Genomic DNA, 19,372 nt, shown 5'->3' with positions numbered 1-19,372 from the left:
TGTAAGGACATCCTCTAATTCTACTTTTATTGTATGAATAACAGAAAGGCAAAATAAATTTACTATCAGTTATGACCAGTTCAACTTTTTTAGTCACATATCAATCATCTTTTATATAGCTTTCTCTCATGGAAGTTGATTAGGAATGTTTTGTCATCTACTTCCAAGAACCATACACCTCTCTACTTTCTCTTGGGGGACCTTCAACTTTGTTTCTTCAGAAACTAACAGGGCACCATAGATTGGAAGTTTTAAGGAATCTCAGAAACCATTTATTCCAACTTTCATTTTACATATGAGAAAACTAAAGGCAGGGAAAGTTACTCAAAGGCACAACTGTTATAAAAAAAACAGAGCTAGGAAATGAGTTCCTCTTAATCTAGATTCCATTGGTTCTTTTCACTCTGTATCTCAATGCTTCCCAAAACATCAACATACTTAGATGGATCTCTGATCTTGTATGCATGACCATCTTGTATGATTTTTATTCATGTACCTTAAAAGTTCCCACAAAGGAACTCCACTTCTCATTCCAAGACTTCCCTTGTTTTCTCTTGACATTACAGACACCAGGTGGACTAAACAACTGTTATTATCACTCTTTATTGCTACATGGAGAACCTGTATTATTTTTCAATCACATTTTAAAAAACTTTTAAATAAAACTTGTCTCCATCACTCCTTATTCATTTGTGTTACAGACTGATAGAAACATCTATATATGACTTCTGAATGCTAATTAATTTTAATACTTTGAGATTATCATCTTCCATGACTTTCAGCATCAATTGAATATTAGCATTTAAAAGATGGGCCTTCATCTCAGGGAGATTTGGAATAATTCAAGTTGGTCAATAATCTACAATCTAGCCCTCTCTCTTCCCCCACTTATCTAAGCTCAACTTACTATTAGCAATTTATAATACATATAAACTCATTTAATACATACATAATACATATATTATATATAATATAGAAATTCATAATATATATGTATATCTCCCCTACATGCAGAGAGAAAAAGAGATTATACATATACATTTATTTACACTGTCCATATAATTGTGTATCACAGGTTTGACAATAAGCACTCTTTACCCACTTTGAGAGATTATGGACCTCATAAGAATCTCTGAAATGTTCTAGGGATTGAATCAGCTCAATAACATGTGTAAAAAGGAAGATCTGGAGGATCTCATAATATATTACTCTTTTATCCATCAATGACAATACAACTCTTTAACATGACACAGGTCCCCTACTGTGTTACAAGAGAAGTACAAGTGTCACTAAAAAAATAAAGCTGGGAAGATAAAGTTAGACAAATATATATATATATATATATATATATATATATATATATATATACACATATATATATGTGTATATATATATATAAAATCAAGGTATTACAATTTTGAGAGCAATGAATGGTTGATTCTCAAAGCATTGAAAGAAGGAAGAATGCAGAAGGCTTGCAAAAAATCTTGGACTTAATTATTGCCTCTAAAATTTATTAAAATAATGTTAAAATAATATTAATGAGAGAAAACTGAGGAAAGCTGATAATCAGTTGGCCTTGGCATCAAGAAGACTTGAGGGGCAACTAGGTGGCTCAGTGGATAGAGCACCAGCCCTGAAGTCAGGAGGACCTGAGTTCAAATTCGACCTCAGACATTTAATAATTACCTAGCTGTGTGACTGTGGGCAAGTCATTCAACCCCAATGCCTTGCAAAAAAAAAAAAAAACTAAAAAAAAAGGAAGGAGACCTGAGTTCAAGTCTTCTGCTACATATTGACTGTATGAACCTGGGCAAATTATTTGACTTTTAGGTGGTCTAGGCAACTCTCTAAGACTTTTAATTCCACAGAAAATGTTGAATATGCATTGGTAGAGGAAGTTTCCTAGCTAGTAGTCTCCTATGTTAATGAGATTGGTGGCCTGATTTTAAATTTTAAAAAGATAAAACTGATTCACATGCTTTTACTTCAGAACCTTAACAGAATATGTGTGAAAGTAATCTATACATTTATCAAGGGCATTCTAAATAGACATATGAGAATAACAATAATAACAATATCTTTCATTTTCATTAATAATGATATGAATAAGACTAATAGATCAACTAGGCAAAACAAAGTAATTTAAAAAGTAATTTTCAAAAACAGTATCTACTATTAACCATCAAGCAAACATGGGTTCTCCCATGATATTTAATGAAGTATTAAAACATTACATATACTTCACACAATAGAACATGTTGTAGTTACTGTCATGTTAAAGACCAGAGAGGGAAAGATAATATACCTAAAGACAGGTATAAAACACCTTGGCATACATATATAATTAGCAGAAGCAGCTTGAGGAGAATTACTAAAGACCTGTGGAAAGACATTGGAAGACTTCAAGCAAAGAAGGCAATATGAAAGAACCTAAGCAAGTTTTTTTCCCTTAATAGCACTAATTCTAAACTAAACATTAAGCATTGCTTTGAAAAGTTAGCAAATGGGTTGTGGAATTCAGAATGTAATTTTGAGCTTAAAAGAAGTCTTTAAGCCATGGGGACTCTAAAAGTCAATCCAAAAAATTAGCTAAATATGAAGTTAAGAACACTTGAGAAAAAATTCAAGGATTAAATATTTTAGTTTTTAAAAGTAGAAAATTTTACTGAATAAATGGCTACCTCGAAAAAAAATGAAATGGAGCACACAAAACATGAGACAATAAGAAATATTTCAACAGTCAAAAAATCCCCCTCCCCCAAATTAAATCATGTGAGATATATCTACTATCAAAAATAACTCAGAGGGGCGGCTAGGTAGTGTAGTGGATAAAGCACCAGCCCTGGAGCAGGAGTACATGGGTTCAACTCCTGTCTCAGACACTTAATAATTACCTAGCTGTGTGGCCTTGGGCAAGCCACTTAACCCCGTTTGCCTTGCAAAAACCTAAAAAAAATAACTCAGAACAAATCAAGGAAAGACAATTTAATAAACATTGGGCTTCCTAAAAATATACTTGAAGAAAAATGTATGGATCTCAGTATCAAGAAATCATAAAACAAAATTGCCCCAAACTATTCAAACCAAAGAACAAAGTAAAAGTATAAATAATCCACTGGTCATTCCCAAAAGAGATCCTAAACTGTTTGAAAAGACTCAGAAATGTCATAGCCAAAATCTGAGTGTTCGAGGTCAAAGAAAAAATACTGTAAGCAGTCAGAAACAAAAAGTACAGTAGACTACAACAAAGATCACAGAGAGTATGTTTCAATCACAATCAAGGAAAGGAAATCCTGGAATATGACATACCAAAAGGCAAAATAAAAAGACACACCCAATAGTAATTTATCCTGAAGGACTGATGTACATATACATTTCTTTAGACTGTCCATATAATTGTGTATCACAAGTCTGGCAATAAGTACTCTTTACCCACTATAAAAGAATAGAGGAAAGTCAAGCATTCCACATATAAAGGACAAAATGAGCAGAATATTTGAAATACAAATACAGGAGATAGCAACAGGGATAAAATAATGAGTAATATTTTTCTAACATAAGGAGAAGAAATAATGTCTTTAGAACTTCATTCATTTATTTTCAAGGATAAACAGAAATAAAGAAGAAGAAGAAATTTAGGACATAAGTGTGGTTTGTTTTGATTTGTTGGTTTTATGAGAGGAAAGAAAAGGAGGGATAGAAAGGAAAACATTAGAATAAGGAACATATTCTTTTCATAACTGGGCTCTGCCATAAAAAGAGACAATAATGGAGGTGAGATGGGGGGAGATCAAGTATCACAGAAACATCACTGTTATCAGAACTTTTTGTAGACAACAAATGGCTCAAACACACACACATTGTGGTGTTAATAATACAAGAAAATAGATGGGAACTGGGGGAGAGAGAGAGTTCTAAAAACGGAAGATAAAGTTGCAAAGAGAAATATTACAAGCAAGATAAACCATTTTGGAAAGAAAATTGAGCCAACATGTTGTTTCCAGGTAAATAAACATGCAGAATGGAATTCAGAAAATTGAATATAGCTCACTTTTTTGAGTTTAGTTAAAATGCTCAGACATAGAGCAAAGCATCAAACATGTATATAGTGAGATAGAATTCTTTTCAGAATTCCTAAGCTTCCAGAGAATTTTGAATTTGACAATTTGTCAAACTACCCAAAGAGCCACTGATGTTGACTTTGAGGTAGAGAGACTAGCTTGTTAGAAAGATGGAATATAAGTCAAGTCAGTGAGATTCAAAGAAGCAAGCAAGGGGGAAAGAAATGTCATAGAAGGTAGCTGGAAGGTCAACAAGCAACTCAAGGCAGTCTGAAGCCAAGAAAATGAGAATGACAGAAATGAACTATGTGTGGTACAAAACCTGCATTTTTTTCCTGTCTTAGTCCCGGAGCTATAAATAAAAAGGATATCTTTCTCCCTTTCTTCTTTTATCAGTATATGACTGTGGCTGCCTTTAATATTGTCATTTCTGTAAATGTTATTTCCTTAGTTGAATTATTTTAATTAGCTAAGATTAGTTAAGCTAGTAGGATTATTAGTTAACAATGAGACTGGGAAGCCAAACCCAGAAAAGAAACAACATTGAAATTCTAAAAATCTAGTTCAGATTTCTCAATATAAACTGGCTAAAATGAATTATATATTTTAATTGAGTATAGAACAGAAGAAGGAAATAGAAAATAATACTTGAGGTCAGATTCCTTCTGAGGCACAAGAAAACTGTGAGTTGACAAATGGTCAAATGATATACAAAGGCAATTTACAGATGAGGAGATCAAAGTAATCTATAGCCATATGAAAAAATGCTCTAAATCATTAATTATTAGAGAAATGCAAATTAAAGCTTCTCTGAGGTACCACCTCACACCTCTCAGATTGGCCAGTATGATCAGGAAGGATAATGATCATTGTTGGAAGGGATGTGGGAAATCTGGGACACTATTTCACTGTTGGTGGAGCTGTGAACTCATCCAACACTTCTGGAGAGCTATTTGGAACTATGCCCAAAGGCAACAAAAATGTGCATACCCTTTGACCCAGCAATACCACTACTGGGTCTATACCCTGAAGAGATGAGGAAAAAGGGTAAAACATTACTTATACAAAAATATTTATAGCAGCCCTGTTTGTGGTGGCAAAGAATTGGAAATCAAGTAAATGTCCTTCAATTGGGGAATGGCTTAGCAAACTGTGGTATATGTATGTCATGGAACACTATTGTTCTATTAGAAACCAGGAGGGATGGGATTTCAGGGAAACCTGGAGGGATTTTCATGAACTGATGATGAGTGAGATGAGCAGAACCAGAAAAACACTGTACACCCTAACAGCAACATGGGAGTGATGTTCAACCTTGAAGGACTTGCTCATTCCATCAGGGCAACAATCAGGAACAATTTTGGGCTGTCTGCAAAGGAGAATACCATCTGTATCCAGATAAGGAGGTGTGGAGTTTGAACAAAGTACAAGGACTATTCCCTTTAATTTAGGAAAAAAACCAGATATCTTATTGTCTGATCTTGTTACCTCTTAGACTTCTCTTCTCTTTAAGGATATGATTTCTCTCCCATCACACCCAATTTGGATCAAGGTACAACATGGAAACAAAGTAAAGACTGACAGAGTGCCCTCTGTGGGGGGGGAGGGGGAGGGAAGCAAGATTGGGGGAAAATGTAAAACTCAAATAATATCTTTAATAAAAATACATTAAAAAAAGAAAAAAAGAAAACTGTGAGTTATCTGACTTTTACTTTCAAGTTAGCAGTAGCTGCCATTTTGGGCTGCCATTGTTTTAAAAGAAAATTCCATCTCTGGGAAGAGCAAATTGAAATAAAATCATGAATACTCAAAAGGAGGAGGGAGGAAGAAAGTAGGAAGTATTCCTCCCCTTTCAGCATGCTGAGAGCTCAGGTGCCTCACAAAAAGTATAGAAGAAATTCTATGATAGCTAAGGTCCCTTTAATCAGCAACAAAAGCAAATACCAAAAGAATAAGGTAAATCAAGGAGTCAGAGTGAAAGGGAAAAAATAAACCTTTTAACCCTAATCATAACTTTATTTACTAAGGCTTGAGAAACAAATAATTTAGAGGAGAGAGAACCCCTAAGGAAGGATAATGTGGAAAAATTCTGATAGGCTGCACAGTTACAAGAAGTCCAACACAAGGAAAATCCAAATACCTACTGAAATACTTATGGCACAAGAAGACATCCCTTACTGATCAATAGTAAAGGCTAAAAATAAGTACAGTCTTTGGATTTGTTGAATATAACTTAAAGTGGTTTACCTCTGAATGAAGTCTATGGAGTAACTAACATCCAAGAGTGAAAATCAACAAGCTATCTATAGGAGACATTAGCATGAGGTCAGTCAATAAAATGACAACAAAGGGGTCTCAAAAATAGCTGAGTTATACAGGTTTCTTTATTAAAATGGGGGCATTTATGATACTAATTCTGGATCAGGTTATCCTCAAGGAGTCCGACCTGGGTGATCAATTTAGACTTTGCATGGTAATGATAGAAACTTAACACATCACTGCAGCTGTAATAGGAGGATAATAACAATATTAGCACAATGTCTTGTCTCAGGATTGTTTCTAGCCAAAGACAAGAAAAAAGTAATTAGAACAATAAGAATTATTAATAAAAACTACAATATTAGTAGTTGGTATTTAATATAGTCTTTTAAGGTTTGAAAAACACTTGAGATGATCTCCTTTGAGCCTCATGACAGTTCTGTGGTGCTTTATTAATCTGAATTTTAGGAGTGAGGAAACAGAAGTTGTGTGACTTGTCCAGAGTCATGCAGTTAGAATTTAGTTTAAGGTAGGATTTGAAATCAGGCTTTCCTGCCATCCTAATATCACATGGCCTCTCAACTGTGATCAGCACTAAGGTGAACAATGCGAAGACATTGTGCATGGACAGTGAACTGCACATAGAATTAAACAACAGAGGGTAGCTTTAGTGAAACCACTTGCTAGCAACTTCTAATGTGATCCCAACCTTCTCCTTAAAAATAATGGTCTATTAAAAAACTTATTGTGTCATGTCAAGGAATACCACAGTTCCCCAAAACAAAGGCTGAAGGGTCAACAGAAGGGCAACAGGAAGTGCAAAGTGGGCGAGAATACTCTGTAATATATAGCCAATGATTAATTGTACAAGAAAAACCAAGTGGATAAAAATGCCTATTGTCTAGACTATGATATAAAGTTAGATGGACAAACACTATCTCTCTCTCTCTAAATATATGTGTATATATATATATGTATATATATATATATATATATATATATATATATATATATATATATGTTCACATATCTTGAACACATACTGAGCAGACGGGGGGAAAAACAAGAAAAAAATTGAAACATTTCCTATCATCAGCACCACCTCAGAAAATATGAATGTTGCATTTGTCTTGGCATCATCTTTTTCTCTGCATTCAATTATTTTCCTTCTTGCTATAAAGTATTGCAGTATTCTAGCTCAAATTAAGATATTTTTATTTTAAGCAGAAGGAGAGTACTTATGTCTAATTATTCCATAATTTTAGAAACTATGTTTATCTAAGTATAAATCCAATATTTAAAAATATTATTCTAACAGTCCTTGTGTTAAAGTAATACCAATATTATGTTTTTAATTAGTCAGAAAGCAGGTAGGCAGTCAAACATATTTGTATAAAAAGGAGGAATAGTAAACTTAACTTCGCACCTCATAAAAAGCTTTGTAGTCATCCCAGTGATGGCTCTCTGCATCCTGTAAAATGCTTGTAGCACAAACTCTGACGCAGTAGTCCGTAACTTGAAACTGGAGAGTGCTGATGAGTTCCTGATATCGTTGGACAGGCACCAGAAACAGAGGTCTGTTTAAAGGAAATGATCAAAGAGACAGAGATTTAAGGCCTGTGCAGTAGGAGGTATCAATCTTCAGAACTACAAATGGCTTTGATTATTATATATCAATCATTCATTTCCTCCCAATGCTAGAGTCCATAGGTTCACTTAAAAAAATAAAAAGCTGGTCTTTGTTTTTCCAATTCTTTGAAAACAGTACATCTCATATTCTACAAATATACTCTTTAACATTAGATAAATTTCATTGTCAATAGGTCATTCATAAATAAAACTATTCACTGTAAGTCTTTTTTAAAGATCAGTACATTATCTGAGAAACTGACATCGAATTTCATAGTTGGAAGGAATTTCAACAACTATATAATCCAGCTTTCACTATAATACTCCTGACCAAAGCTCATTCAACCTTCTCTTGAAAACCTCCAAAGATGTGAAACTCACTACTTACTAAGATAATTCACTCCACTTCTGAAAAGCTTTAATTATTAGAAAAGTTTTCCAGACTGCAAAACCAAACTTGCTTCTTTGCAACTTGCACCCATTGCTCCTGTTTATTTCATCGGTAGCTAATAGAAAAAAGGTCTTATACTTCTGTCTTACTAATCTTTAAATATTTGAAAAGTTATTCTATCCCTGAGTCTTATCTTCTCCACGTTAAAAATTCCCAATTCCTTTTATTGATCCTTTAATGAAATGCACACAAGACCCTCCACTATCAAAATGATCCTTCCTTTGGACACTCTATTATAGTCCACTACAGAAAAAATACGCATTCTTCAGTAGTAACTCTTACAAAAATACCCTGTTCTCTCATCATATACTTTTTAAACTTTCAATTTTTAATTATGTAGCTAGTATCTTATAAACTGCTTTTAAAATTCAATAAAAAGTGATTTTTGACACAATGAAGAAAATGAATTCAATTATGAATCAATATATCTGAGAATTTGTAGAAATAAAATTAAATAAATTTTTTTTAATAAATATTTCCTTTTCAGCTATTTCTTTTTACATCCTTTTCCTTTATAGTAAGAAGCAGCATAAGCAGAGGACTAGTAAATGACACTTTGCACTGAAATTTAAGGGAGCTGGGAGCATTTGTACTAATCCAGTTACCAAAAAAGAAAGTGAAGATAGGAAGCTTTCTCCTACAGCAATATCTCAGAAGACCCAGGCCTACATTGATTGCCATTCTAGTGGAAGCTTCTTTGTCAGGGAACTTGCCAGCATTTTAGGGATCTCCATCTCTTTTCCATAAGGTTGTGTCTCAGGGTTTTTTCTCTAACAGGGGCTTATGTTCTGAGATTTGCCTCCATCTCCTAAGTTGAATTTGTCTTAAAAATTGATTTAAGGGTATCTTTCATGTTCTTTATCCTGGAGCTTATTTTGTGGTATTCACCCCAGCCATCGAAATTTCTAGTTATCTCTGGCTTTTTGTTTTTTTTTCTCTATAAAAAATACAGGCAGTCATTGATTTATGGATGACTAAAATGTTAAAATAACTAACCAGGAATAACAAGTTGCCTCCACATCTCCCCTTCCTTTCTTCCTACTGCTACTTGGGATTTTGCTGCCACTGTCTTCCTGAGACTGTGCTGTGGTCTTTGCTCATTCTTACCTCTTTCATTCAACCCAATGCTGGGCAGAAGTTGTGATGCCAAGATTAGTGATGGTAAGATGGAAATGGATGGATAGTGGATGAGAAATTCTTCTTCTTCCATCCTCTCCAATCTCTCTCCCATCAAAAATACATTCACTACCAAAGCTGACTTCTCAAACTTACAAATTAACTTTTAGAAAACCATAAGTAGAAAATTACCCAAATAAATAAAATTTTCATTCTACTACTAACAAAAAAAATTAATATCAATCTTCAAATATCAGAGATAATATTTTTATTATATTGCATTTTCTATTCTATTTTATTATATTACATTGCTATTCTAGTATATGACTATATAACAGGTTCAAATTAACTTTCTATATAAACTTGAATCACTAGGCTAACAAAACACTTTACAGGTATAAATTTCATTCCCTTATGCAAAATTCCTTTTTCAAATTCTATGTATTTCTTTCTTTATCAGACATTCATTAAAAAAAAACAAGAAAACAACTTTCCAACTGTCCTGTGAATTTATTTAAAGAATGTACAGAGTCCTATAGGAAAACTTCTAAAAAATATATTGTTTCATATATTCCATTTCTTTTGTTTAGGTCTTTAAAAATTACTGGAGTGATTATTAACTGAGATGTTCTCATGGAACTGTAATATCAGAAGATGAAATAAAATTTTTACATTATTAACTTTAAAAGATACTTACTTCTTACTTGTTTCTTTCATCAAATCATCATAGTGCATAAAATGCTGAACGACAAATATTGCTGTAGCAAGAAGAGTATATAAATTTTGCAAGGGTATTTTGGAAGGAACTTCCTTGCTTCTCTCTTCCAACCTAGCTAGGACAGCTGTTGCGACTTTGCAACAGGCCTCCACAAAGTTTGCTCTAATTTCCTGAAATGAACCATCCCTGCATGCGAGAGCTAGGGGAAGCATCATGTCAAGTTCTTCCATGATGTCAGAACAAAACTAGGAGAGAAATAAATGGAGCATTGAGTTATTTGTGTTCTGTCAACACTGGGTAACTGATTAACATTATTGCCAAATTCCTCAATAAAGAATTTGGCTTTGAAAACAAATATATTGACTCAGTTTTACAGTGATTTAAACCTCAGTAAGAAGAGGTTAAAGCTTTTATTTCAAAGGATGAACTGCCAAACAATATTTCTCCATAAGTAAATCCATTTTCACTGTTTTCCCCAGAAAGAAAAGAAAAAAAAGGAGCCATAACACCCCTAACTTGGTCCATAAAGTTCCTTAAAAACATGGGTGCATCCACAATACTTGAAATAAGAAAAGAGATGAAGAATGGGAGAGGAAATTGTTTCAGGCAATAAGTATCATATGACTAAATCAGCTTTGAAACTCTGGTGAAGAGAAACTTCTATTTCAGAGAGGAATGACTGGCATGGGAAGAGTCTCTTTCAGGGCCAGGGCCTCCCCTCCCACTCTACTCCACTGCCCCATTAGTGATATATAAACTGTGAGGAATGACTTGGAATTACTGGATGAGTTGACCATGCTAACAGTCAATTCAAAGACAGATTACAGCCAGTAACAATGTTGAGCCCTGGAAAAGCAAGGCAGAGGTATCCCAGGTCCTCAATTCTTTCAACTGATTAAACACTGCCTCCTACAGAGCATGTGTAAACAGCACAGAACTAGGAAAACTTGCTAGCTAGAAGCAGTTCATGGGAGAGCATCTGAATTGTGATTCCTGAATGAATAGAAAAGGAGAAAGGTCAGAAGGAAACAGACAACTAGGACAGCTTTGAGAGTTTTATATTACATGTTATTATATTTATCTTTATTATATCTATATTAGGGGGAAGATGGGTGGTGCAGCAGACACAGTGTGAAGCCCCTAATCAGGAAGTTCAAGTTCAAGTTCAGCTTCAGACATTTACTACTTATGTGACCCTGGGCAAGTCATTGAAATAGAAAAAACCACATCTGTATCTCTGCCAAGAAAATCCTAAAAAAAAGGGTCACAAAGAGTCACTGAAAAAGATTAAACAACTTGTCCACATTTAAATTGAAAGGGAAAAGCAATTCACACATTTGTTTATAATAATATTTTTCTGTTCTACTTTGTATATAGAAATATCCATTTTATTTGGCATTTGTTATGTTTTCAGAATATTGATAAGTAAAATTAAAATATAAAACCAAAATTAGCTGTGGGCCTGGAAATCTTCCAGGTTTCAGGAAATGATAACAAAATGGTTTAGGGATGTCTTGACTTGGAAGAAACCTGGATTGCCATGAGAACTTCAGTAGTCTCCCTCCCTTCTAAATGAAGAACTTGAGAGGAGTCTCAAAGTCCCTAAATCACCTCTCAGTCAGACAAAGTAAGGCCTGCAACAAAGGCTAAAAGCACCCTATCCTGCTGCCTGGGAGACTCATTATGAACGAGCCCTGCAAGACCCCTGGCATTCTCAGCATAAACCCTGATCTGCACACCAGATCTTTCTCTCTCCAAAGTCTTGGGGTCTGGGTTTGCCTGACCCAGTTATAAAAGCTACAAAAAACCAGCTGCCCTCTTCCCCTTTTCCACCAGTGACACCAGATGGATCTCATTGGCTTCCATCCTCTCTGACCACCCTTCTCCTTATTATGTTTCTCTCAGTAAGGCAGAGCTTGGTTGGCTTTCTCTAGGTTTGTCTTCACCTGTCTCTCCCAGCTCTATGTCATGGTGATCTTCCCTTCTTTGCACTGTACTTTGGAATCTCAAATCTCACTCAAATCACATTTAGACACAGTGCAGATGGTGCTTTGCTGAATATAAATGATTTGATTAATCATGTTATATGTATTAATCATATGTATGATTTTATGTACTGTTGTAAAGAACTGTATGTCATCAAGCCATATTTGCCTGATTGACTCAAAGAGGGAAAGGTGAATTTCTCTGGTATAAGGAATCAAGTCAACAGACTATATATAGATAAATCTCCCCAGACTAATAAGATCCAAAGAAAGACCAGCACCAGAGCACAGAAGTATCCAGGTCACAGAGAACTGTATTTCCCCCAAGTATTCTTTGCTGGTAAGTGGAACATATAATTATTAGGATTAATGTGGAATTGACAAAGTTAGGTCCATATCATTATATTGGAGTGGGAATAGAGATAGTCTTTTTTTTTGAGATTGCATTTTATTTTTTTTAAGATTTTATTTATTTTGAGTTTTACAATTTTTCCCCTAATCTTACTTCCCCCCCACACAGAAGGCAATTTGTCAGTCTTTACATTGTTTCCATGGTATACATTGATCCAAACTGGGTATAATGAGAGAGAAATCATGAGGTAGTCTTTAATGCTGTGCAGGTTCAGTCAGGACTTTTCATGATACCATTTGGCGTTTTCAAAGATATAGAAATAGTTTGTCATTTCCTTCTCCAACTCATTTTATAAATGAGGAAACTGAGGCAAACAGGGTGAAGTGAATTGTCCAGGGTCACATCCCTAGCAAGTGTCTGAGGCTGAATTTGAACTTGGATCTTCCTGAATTCAGGCTTAGGACTCTATCCATTGAGACACTTCACTGCTTCCAACAGAGATAATCACCATGATTTAGCAAATATGTCTAATGCTATTCCACTTAGTCCAATTAATCAAGTTAACTTGAGAGCAAAGGCACATCTGGATGTTTTTTTTTTTTTGATCACTGCTCTGTTGCTAACTGGATCTTCCAATGGGTTTCTGGAGCTCCTTGCTCATCAGCTAGTAGAGAAGGGCAGTAGACCTGAGTTTAGGCCCTGATATGGAAAAAGCCTCCTCCTATACCTCTCCATCCTTCTTTTATCCTTATATTTCCTTTTCCCCAAAGTTTTCATGCCGATTGATTCGTACCTCACTTCAGGTCATGAGTTGATTTTCTTTCCCATCTCTAACTCTATTCATATTGTAAGATTTGTGAGCATGCACAACCTTAGAAGACTTAGGGGTAGGACCAACCTGAAATAAAGGTTCCCATTGCTCCTTTCCTGTCTCCTCTACCCACAGTGAACCAGAGTTCACCAGAGGGGAGAAGTGCTATACATAAATAAAATATCAATACACTATTATTACTAATTAAGCATTGGGAAAAACTTACAAAGAAATATAGTGTTTATTGGATGAAGCAATTTCTAGGCTCCTTTTTTGTTTAATTTTTCTAAGAAATAGTAATTATCAGAGTCTATTACTTTTATCCATTTTCCATTTTTGAGCACTAACATCTCATTTAAATAGTCCATTTTGAGTTGACATAGTTAGTTTTAGTTAGTATTTCTCATCTTTATCATGTCTTCTGCTTTGGCATTGCTTTTGGCTTTTACTTTAGTCAATAAATCTAAATACTTACACACACACACACACACACACACACATGTGAATTGTTGACTCTGAAATGGTTCCCATATTAGTTACCACCTGCCTCTTGTCTATCAAAATATAATCATTTCATTTATTTCTGTGCTGTTTAGTACTCCCTGTGTCCGGCATCTTCTAACTCTCTTCTGGAAAGTAATGTTTATAATATATATATATATATATATATATACACATATATATATGCATGTATATGCAGTTTCTGAATAGTAGATAAGTATTTGGACTCTTCCACTTAGTCCCAAGTCTAATTTTCTACTAAATATTTTCCTATGTCCACTTTCAGAATGATATCACCAATATATGTTTACTTGACTGATATCACCGATATATGTTTACCTGATTTATCATCAATGTCCTTTTGTAAGAGGTAAACCACATTCTAAGATATTTAAGCCAGGTATCTCTTAAATTCCTGATCCCTACTTCAAGTCCTTTCATACCATGGGGACTCACCATATCAGTGAGGATAGGAAAGGATGTGGGGATGGGAAAAAAGTTTTTTTTTTTTTATCAAAGAAACACATGAATCTTTCCCTTTAAATGTGGGGTAGTTACCATTTGCAAGCAGAAAAGAAGTACCACCACCAAATAAATCACATAGACATGAAGTAGTAAATCATACACTCTTAGTGATGTTTTAATAACTTTAATAACTTCAGAAATATAATGCTACAAACTTACAAAAAACTTACATCATTTGAAAATTACTGAATTAGTTTTATGAATTATGAATAATTAATTTAAAATTTTTTAATTTTAATAAGGCAAATACTTTGCATTATGCATACAATAGTTTCTGAATGACCAGTTTATCAGACTGGTGGATCAGTAGAGGAGATCCTCTTGCCAACTGACCTACCTCAATTAGGCTTTTTTTGGGATTATATCAAAATTAGTATACATCAAAACCTCTGGACAATTTTTAAAAGTATAATTGAGTCCATGAGAAGCAACTGAATCAAGTTTTTTCTTAGTTCAAAAACCAAATAAAATGAAGCACAATAGTTATATTGAATTTTAATATGAAATGTCAGTATTTTAAAATAGAAAATAATCTTTCATTTTTTTAGGTTTATAACTTTTTTACTTAAGAATTTGCTAAAGTTTAAAACTATACTAAGGCTTTGGAGACATCCTGCAGAGAAAATAAACATAGTTAATATTTATCTTCACATCCCCTAAATTATTCTAATGATATTGTAATGCTTGTATCAAGTTTCTCAACTATTTAACCATGTCTAACAGATAAAAATTTTTTTTAACACATAAACTATATAAGGTTAGCTTAAATAATTTTAAAACAACAATAATACATGCATTTAAGATATGCTTATAGATTATTGATAAGGGGCCATGGAGTTGGTGTTCCCTGATTTTATTCATGCTTCTAATAAGGAGGGGAACTGTCCAAGGGTCGATCCTTTATAACTGGATGTGGTTTAAGGCTGCCTGATCAGGACTTTTGGGAGAGGTTCAGTTAAGGAATGCTTCCTGGAAAAAGGATAGATGATCTTCCACAATTCTCTTTTAAAATTTAGTGTAATTGCTTCTTTTTTACATAATATTCTCTATATTTATTAAAACTTATAAATATTAAAGATTGAGGCACATGGTTTAACGACACTCATATGAATGGAAGAGAAAGACTTAATAATCAACCAAGTCAGCAACAAAGATTCAAAAGATTCTATTCCTACAAGGAAGCACCTGTTCTGACTTTGCTTATTTTATATGAAGTCACCCATGCCTACAATATGTGTGCAGAAATCTGTGATCCTATTTGCCTTTCCCTTATTTTTAATAGGTATTTCAACCTTTATAAAGACAGAGGCAGAGCTGAAAAATCCTTACACTGTTAGGCATTCAGATAGAGTTTTTTGTAAAACATATTAAGGTCTTACCCCCAAATTCCCCACTACCTATTTTATAAAACTTAGTGAAATTATATCATTGTACTAAATTTTATGTTCTCTTTCTTTAGATAATGTATAGTAATTTACAATAAAAGGTAACATAAGACCAGAGAATAAGCAGTTTCAAAAAAAAGATAAGTAATCTCTTTTTCTCTAATAAGAACAGGTGAAATATTTTTAGTAATTAAATTGTGACCTTAGCCAAATGTGAAACAGGTTATAACATAATTAGGCAAAATGAACTGAAGAAAAGAAAATGTTTCAAATACAGAAAAAACAGAATTTGAAAAATCAAAAAAATAAATTAGAAACATTTTAAAGACATGGCCAATCTTGTAATGCCACTTATTTTCATAAATTTCCTATGAAAAATATATTGAAATATTTGTAATAAAATTTCTAACTTGGGACAGCATAAAATCCTGATCCCATTATCTCCCAGTGAATTTTAAATCACTTGATACTTGCCTTCGCAATTTTCTTTGGTTGGTCTTCCTCAGGAGTTGCACTACAAAGTTCCCAAACTGATTGAATATTCACAAGACTCAAAGTATAGTTTACAGCTGAAGATTTTTCATTCTGTTCACGATGGAGAATTTTGGTGGCATGATCTTCCATTGTTTTTGCTAAATACTGTATCACCGAAAGAGATACCTCTTTAAATGCACTTCTCCAGCCAAAATCTAGTAAAGTACACTGAAATAAAAATTTATATAACCTAATTTTAACTCCACAATGAATATTTTATTGTTACAGATATAAAATTATGGCTTCTATTATATAAGCTGAATATAGATATTCTTTATACTATGAAAACTATTCTTATAACCTTGAAAATATTACTTTGTGAATATAATTTAATGTAATAGACAAAAAAATGCATTCTTAACCAACATTAACACACTGAACATTTCATTTTAAGTTGTCAGTAGATTTAATCAAAAGATTTTAAATTTAATTTATTAAATATAGTTCAATAAACATGAGAGCCAAAAGTTGCACTGCTTTATCACTAATATAACCTGAAAATTAAATATATTTATTAAATTCTAAATTAAATTTTAGAGCTATTTTATAGTTTATTGTTAAAAGATAGATAAATAAAATATTACTATTAAATATTAAACAAGTTATTTCCTTTTCATTATTATAATTTTTTTTAAAATACCATTAAAATATAAATGAATCCAAGAAACCAAATTATTATACTTCTATTAACCTTATTCAGAATTTTCTTTAGTTTATCTACTCCTATGGTCACGGGAAGAATTACTTTCAATTCTACTAAAATAAAACATAAAATAAATTTCACTGCTTTTTTTGGTCTATGCAAAGGACTTAAAATGTTTATTCCAAATTCTATAAAGTCTCAGGAGTTGTCAAAAAGCTAGAAGTGAAATACAATCTCAGAAGGTGAAAAAGAAGTAGATTGGGTCAGGAGATCTAGATTTGAGTTCTGGTTCTTCCACTAACTAGCTATATGACCTGAGCCACTTACTTAGTCTCCTCAGGACTTAATTTCCTTAAAAAAATAAAACAAAGCAGCTAGAATAATTTATTGCTGAGGTTTCTTTTGGTTTATAACTTCCATAATTTGCTTGATTTTTTAAAATGTGCTGTATTATTTAGTCAACAACATTTATTTCATTAAGTAGGACAGCATACAAATAATTGCATTAAATATTTGGGCAACAATTACTGCATACACATACATATACACACATACATACATACACACCTACATACATATTTATACAGATGTATCTACATATGTGTGTATATCCCAGATGAAATTTAAAAAATTTGTAACGTAAGCATACATTATGATATACATACAAGCACATGTACACAAACATTAATAACAAAATATATATTAATGTAGAATTATATTATTCTCACATAAAAAAGATGGTGCAACAGAGAACATGAATGAGATATTTACAAAATAACAATTACTGAGTATAAATTCTTGTAAATATAGCACACCTAATTAAATAACTGCAATCTACACAAGTCACTTATAAACTGAATACCACTGTAACATATCTTCTATTTTAAAAAATTAAACAAATTTCAATAGAAAAAATAAGATGAAATAAGATACAAATTTCTTGATTCTTAAGAAAAGGGATAAAAATAATTGCTCGGTACATGACAGGGAAGGTTGTAGCATGACAATGAGAACCTTTGTTCTCATCATCTCTTAGAAATGCACCACTTTCAAAATCCTAAACTCTGGAATTACTTCATCTCATCACTATACTCTAAGGATCAATCAATCAATGAGCTAAGTGCTCATTATTTAGATACTATGCAAGTCATTGGGAATACAATAAATGAATAAATAGATGAGTGGATGAATGAATGAAAAAAATTTATTAAACGTTATGTTTCAAAAGCTCTGATAAATACTGATTCAAAAATTTTTATGAGGCTCAAGGAGTTCACACTCTTATTTGGAGGGAGGTTTACACATAATAGAAAGTTAAATTTCAGGGAGGAATAAAAGGCCTGGGAGTAAGATGGCATGAGACTAAAAGGGAGGCCTTATTTGAAGCAATAAGCCAGAAGACAGTGATGCAGACGCATGGCAGATGTGAAGGTTAGGATGAAATGTTTGGACAAGTGGTCAGTTCTTTCTATCTTCTAGCTCTCAAGAAGGATTAGAGTTGCTAACTGTCCTCATCAAAGTGGTATGTGCATTATAAAAATACTCATAGCAGATCTTTTTGTAGTGGCAAAGAATTGGAAATTATGGGTATGCCCATCAATTGAGGGATGGCTGAACAAATTGTGGCATATGAATGTGATAGAACACTATTGTTCTATAAGAAATCATGAGGAGTGGGACTTCAGAAAAGCCTGGAAAGATTTGCATGAATTGATGCTGAGTGAAATGAGCAGAACCAGAACATTATACACACTAACAAGAACATGGAGTGATGATCAACTATGACACACTTGTTCATTTCAGTAGTGAAATCAAAGACAATTTCAAAAGACTTGTGATGGAAAATACCATTCATATCCAGAGAAGGAACTTGGAGTTTAAATTAAAACTTATTATCTTCAATTTTTAAAAGTTGTCTTATGTAATATGTCATTTTTCTCTCTCTAATGTTTACTTTCTTCAATTTGGATCTGACTCCTCTCACAACATGATCAAAATGGATCTATGTTTAGCATGGTTGTAAATGTAGAGACTATATCAGATTGTTTTTCTGTCGGGGGAGGGAGAAGGAAGAGGGGGAGTGGAAAAACCATAAAACTCAAAATCTTGCAAAAAAAAAAAGGATTGGTAAAAACCACCATTGCATGAAGTTGGAAAAAGAAATAAAGAAAATATTTTAAAAAGTGATATGTGCAGTCAGGCCATTTTTGGGAGAGAAAGGGCTGGAGGGATCATGAAAGGTCTCATGTAGAGGCAGAAGTGAAAGGGAATATATATCCCAGGAGCTAGGGACGGCATCAAAGTGGGGGACAGAGTTTCTGTGTATAGGAACAAAGAGAAACACACTCTTTCCAGAAAGCTTGTTTAGGATCATGAAGGGCTTTAAAAGATAGCTAGCT

The 19,372-nt window shown here is 33.3% G+C and overlaps 1 protein-coding gene across 4 annotated transcripts in view; it reads right to left on the bottom strand.

Annotated features, from left to right (window-relative positions):
• Window positions 1–19,372, bottom strand: part of KIAA0825 (KIAA0825 ortholog) — a 547,976-nt gene that overhangs the window by 367,610 nt on the left and 160,994 nt on the right. For 3 of the 4 annotated variants that reach the window (XM_074206876.1, XM_074206875.1, XM_074206878.1), the window contains 3 exons: window positions 16,271–16,498; window positions 10,217–10,482; window positions 7,750–7,900 (listed from right to left, as the gene is read on the bottom strand). In XM_074206876.1, coding sequence (XP_074062977.1) covers window positions 7,750–7,900; window positions 10,217–10,482; window positions 16,271–16,498 — 645 coding nt within the window. The remainder of the gene's footprint in view (window positions 1–7,749; window positions 7,901–10,216; window positions 10,483–16,270; window positions 16,499–19,372) is intronic. The other variant, XM_074206877.1, reaches the window with a different exon arrangement.

This window comes from Macrotis lagotis, chromosome X (assembly GCF_037893015.1).
Source record: "Macrotis lagotis isolate mMagLag1 chromosome X, bilby.v1.9.chrom.fasta, whole genome shotgun sequence".
NCBI lineage: Eukaryota > Metazoa > Chordata > Mammalia > Peramelemorphia > Peramelidae > Macrotis > Macrotis lagotis.
The sequence above is the reverse complement of the archived record's forward strand: the minus strand, read 5'-3'. Positions and strand labels throughout refer to the sequence as shown.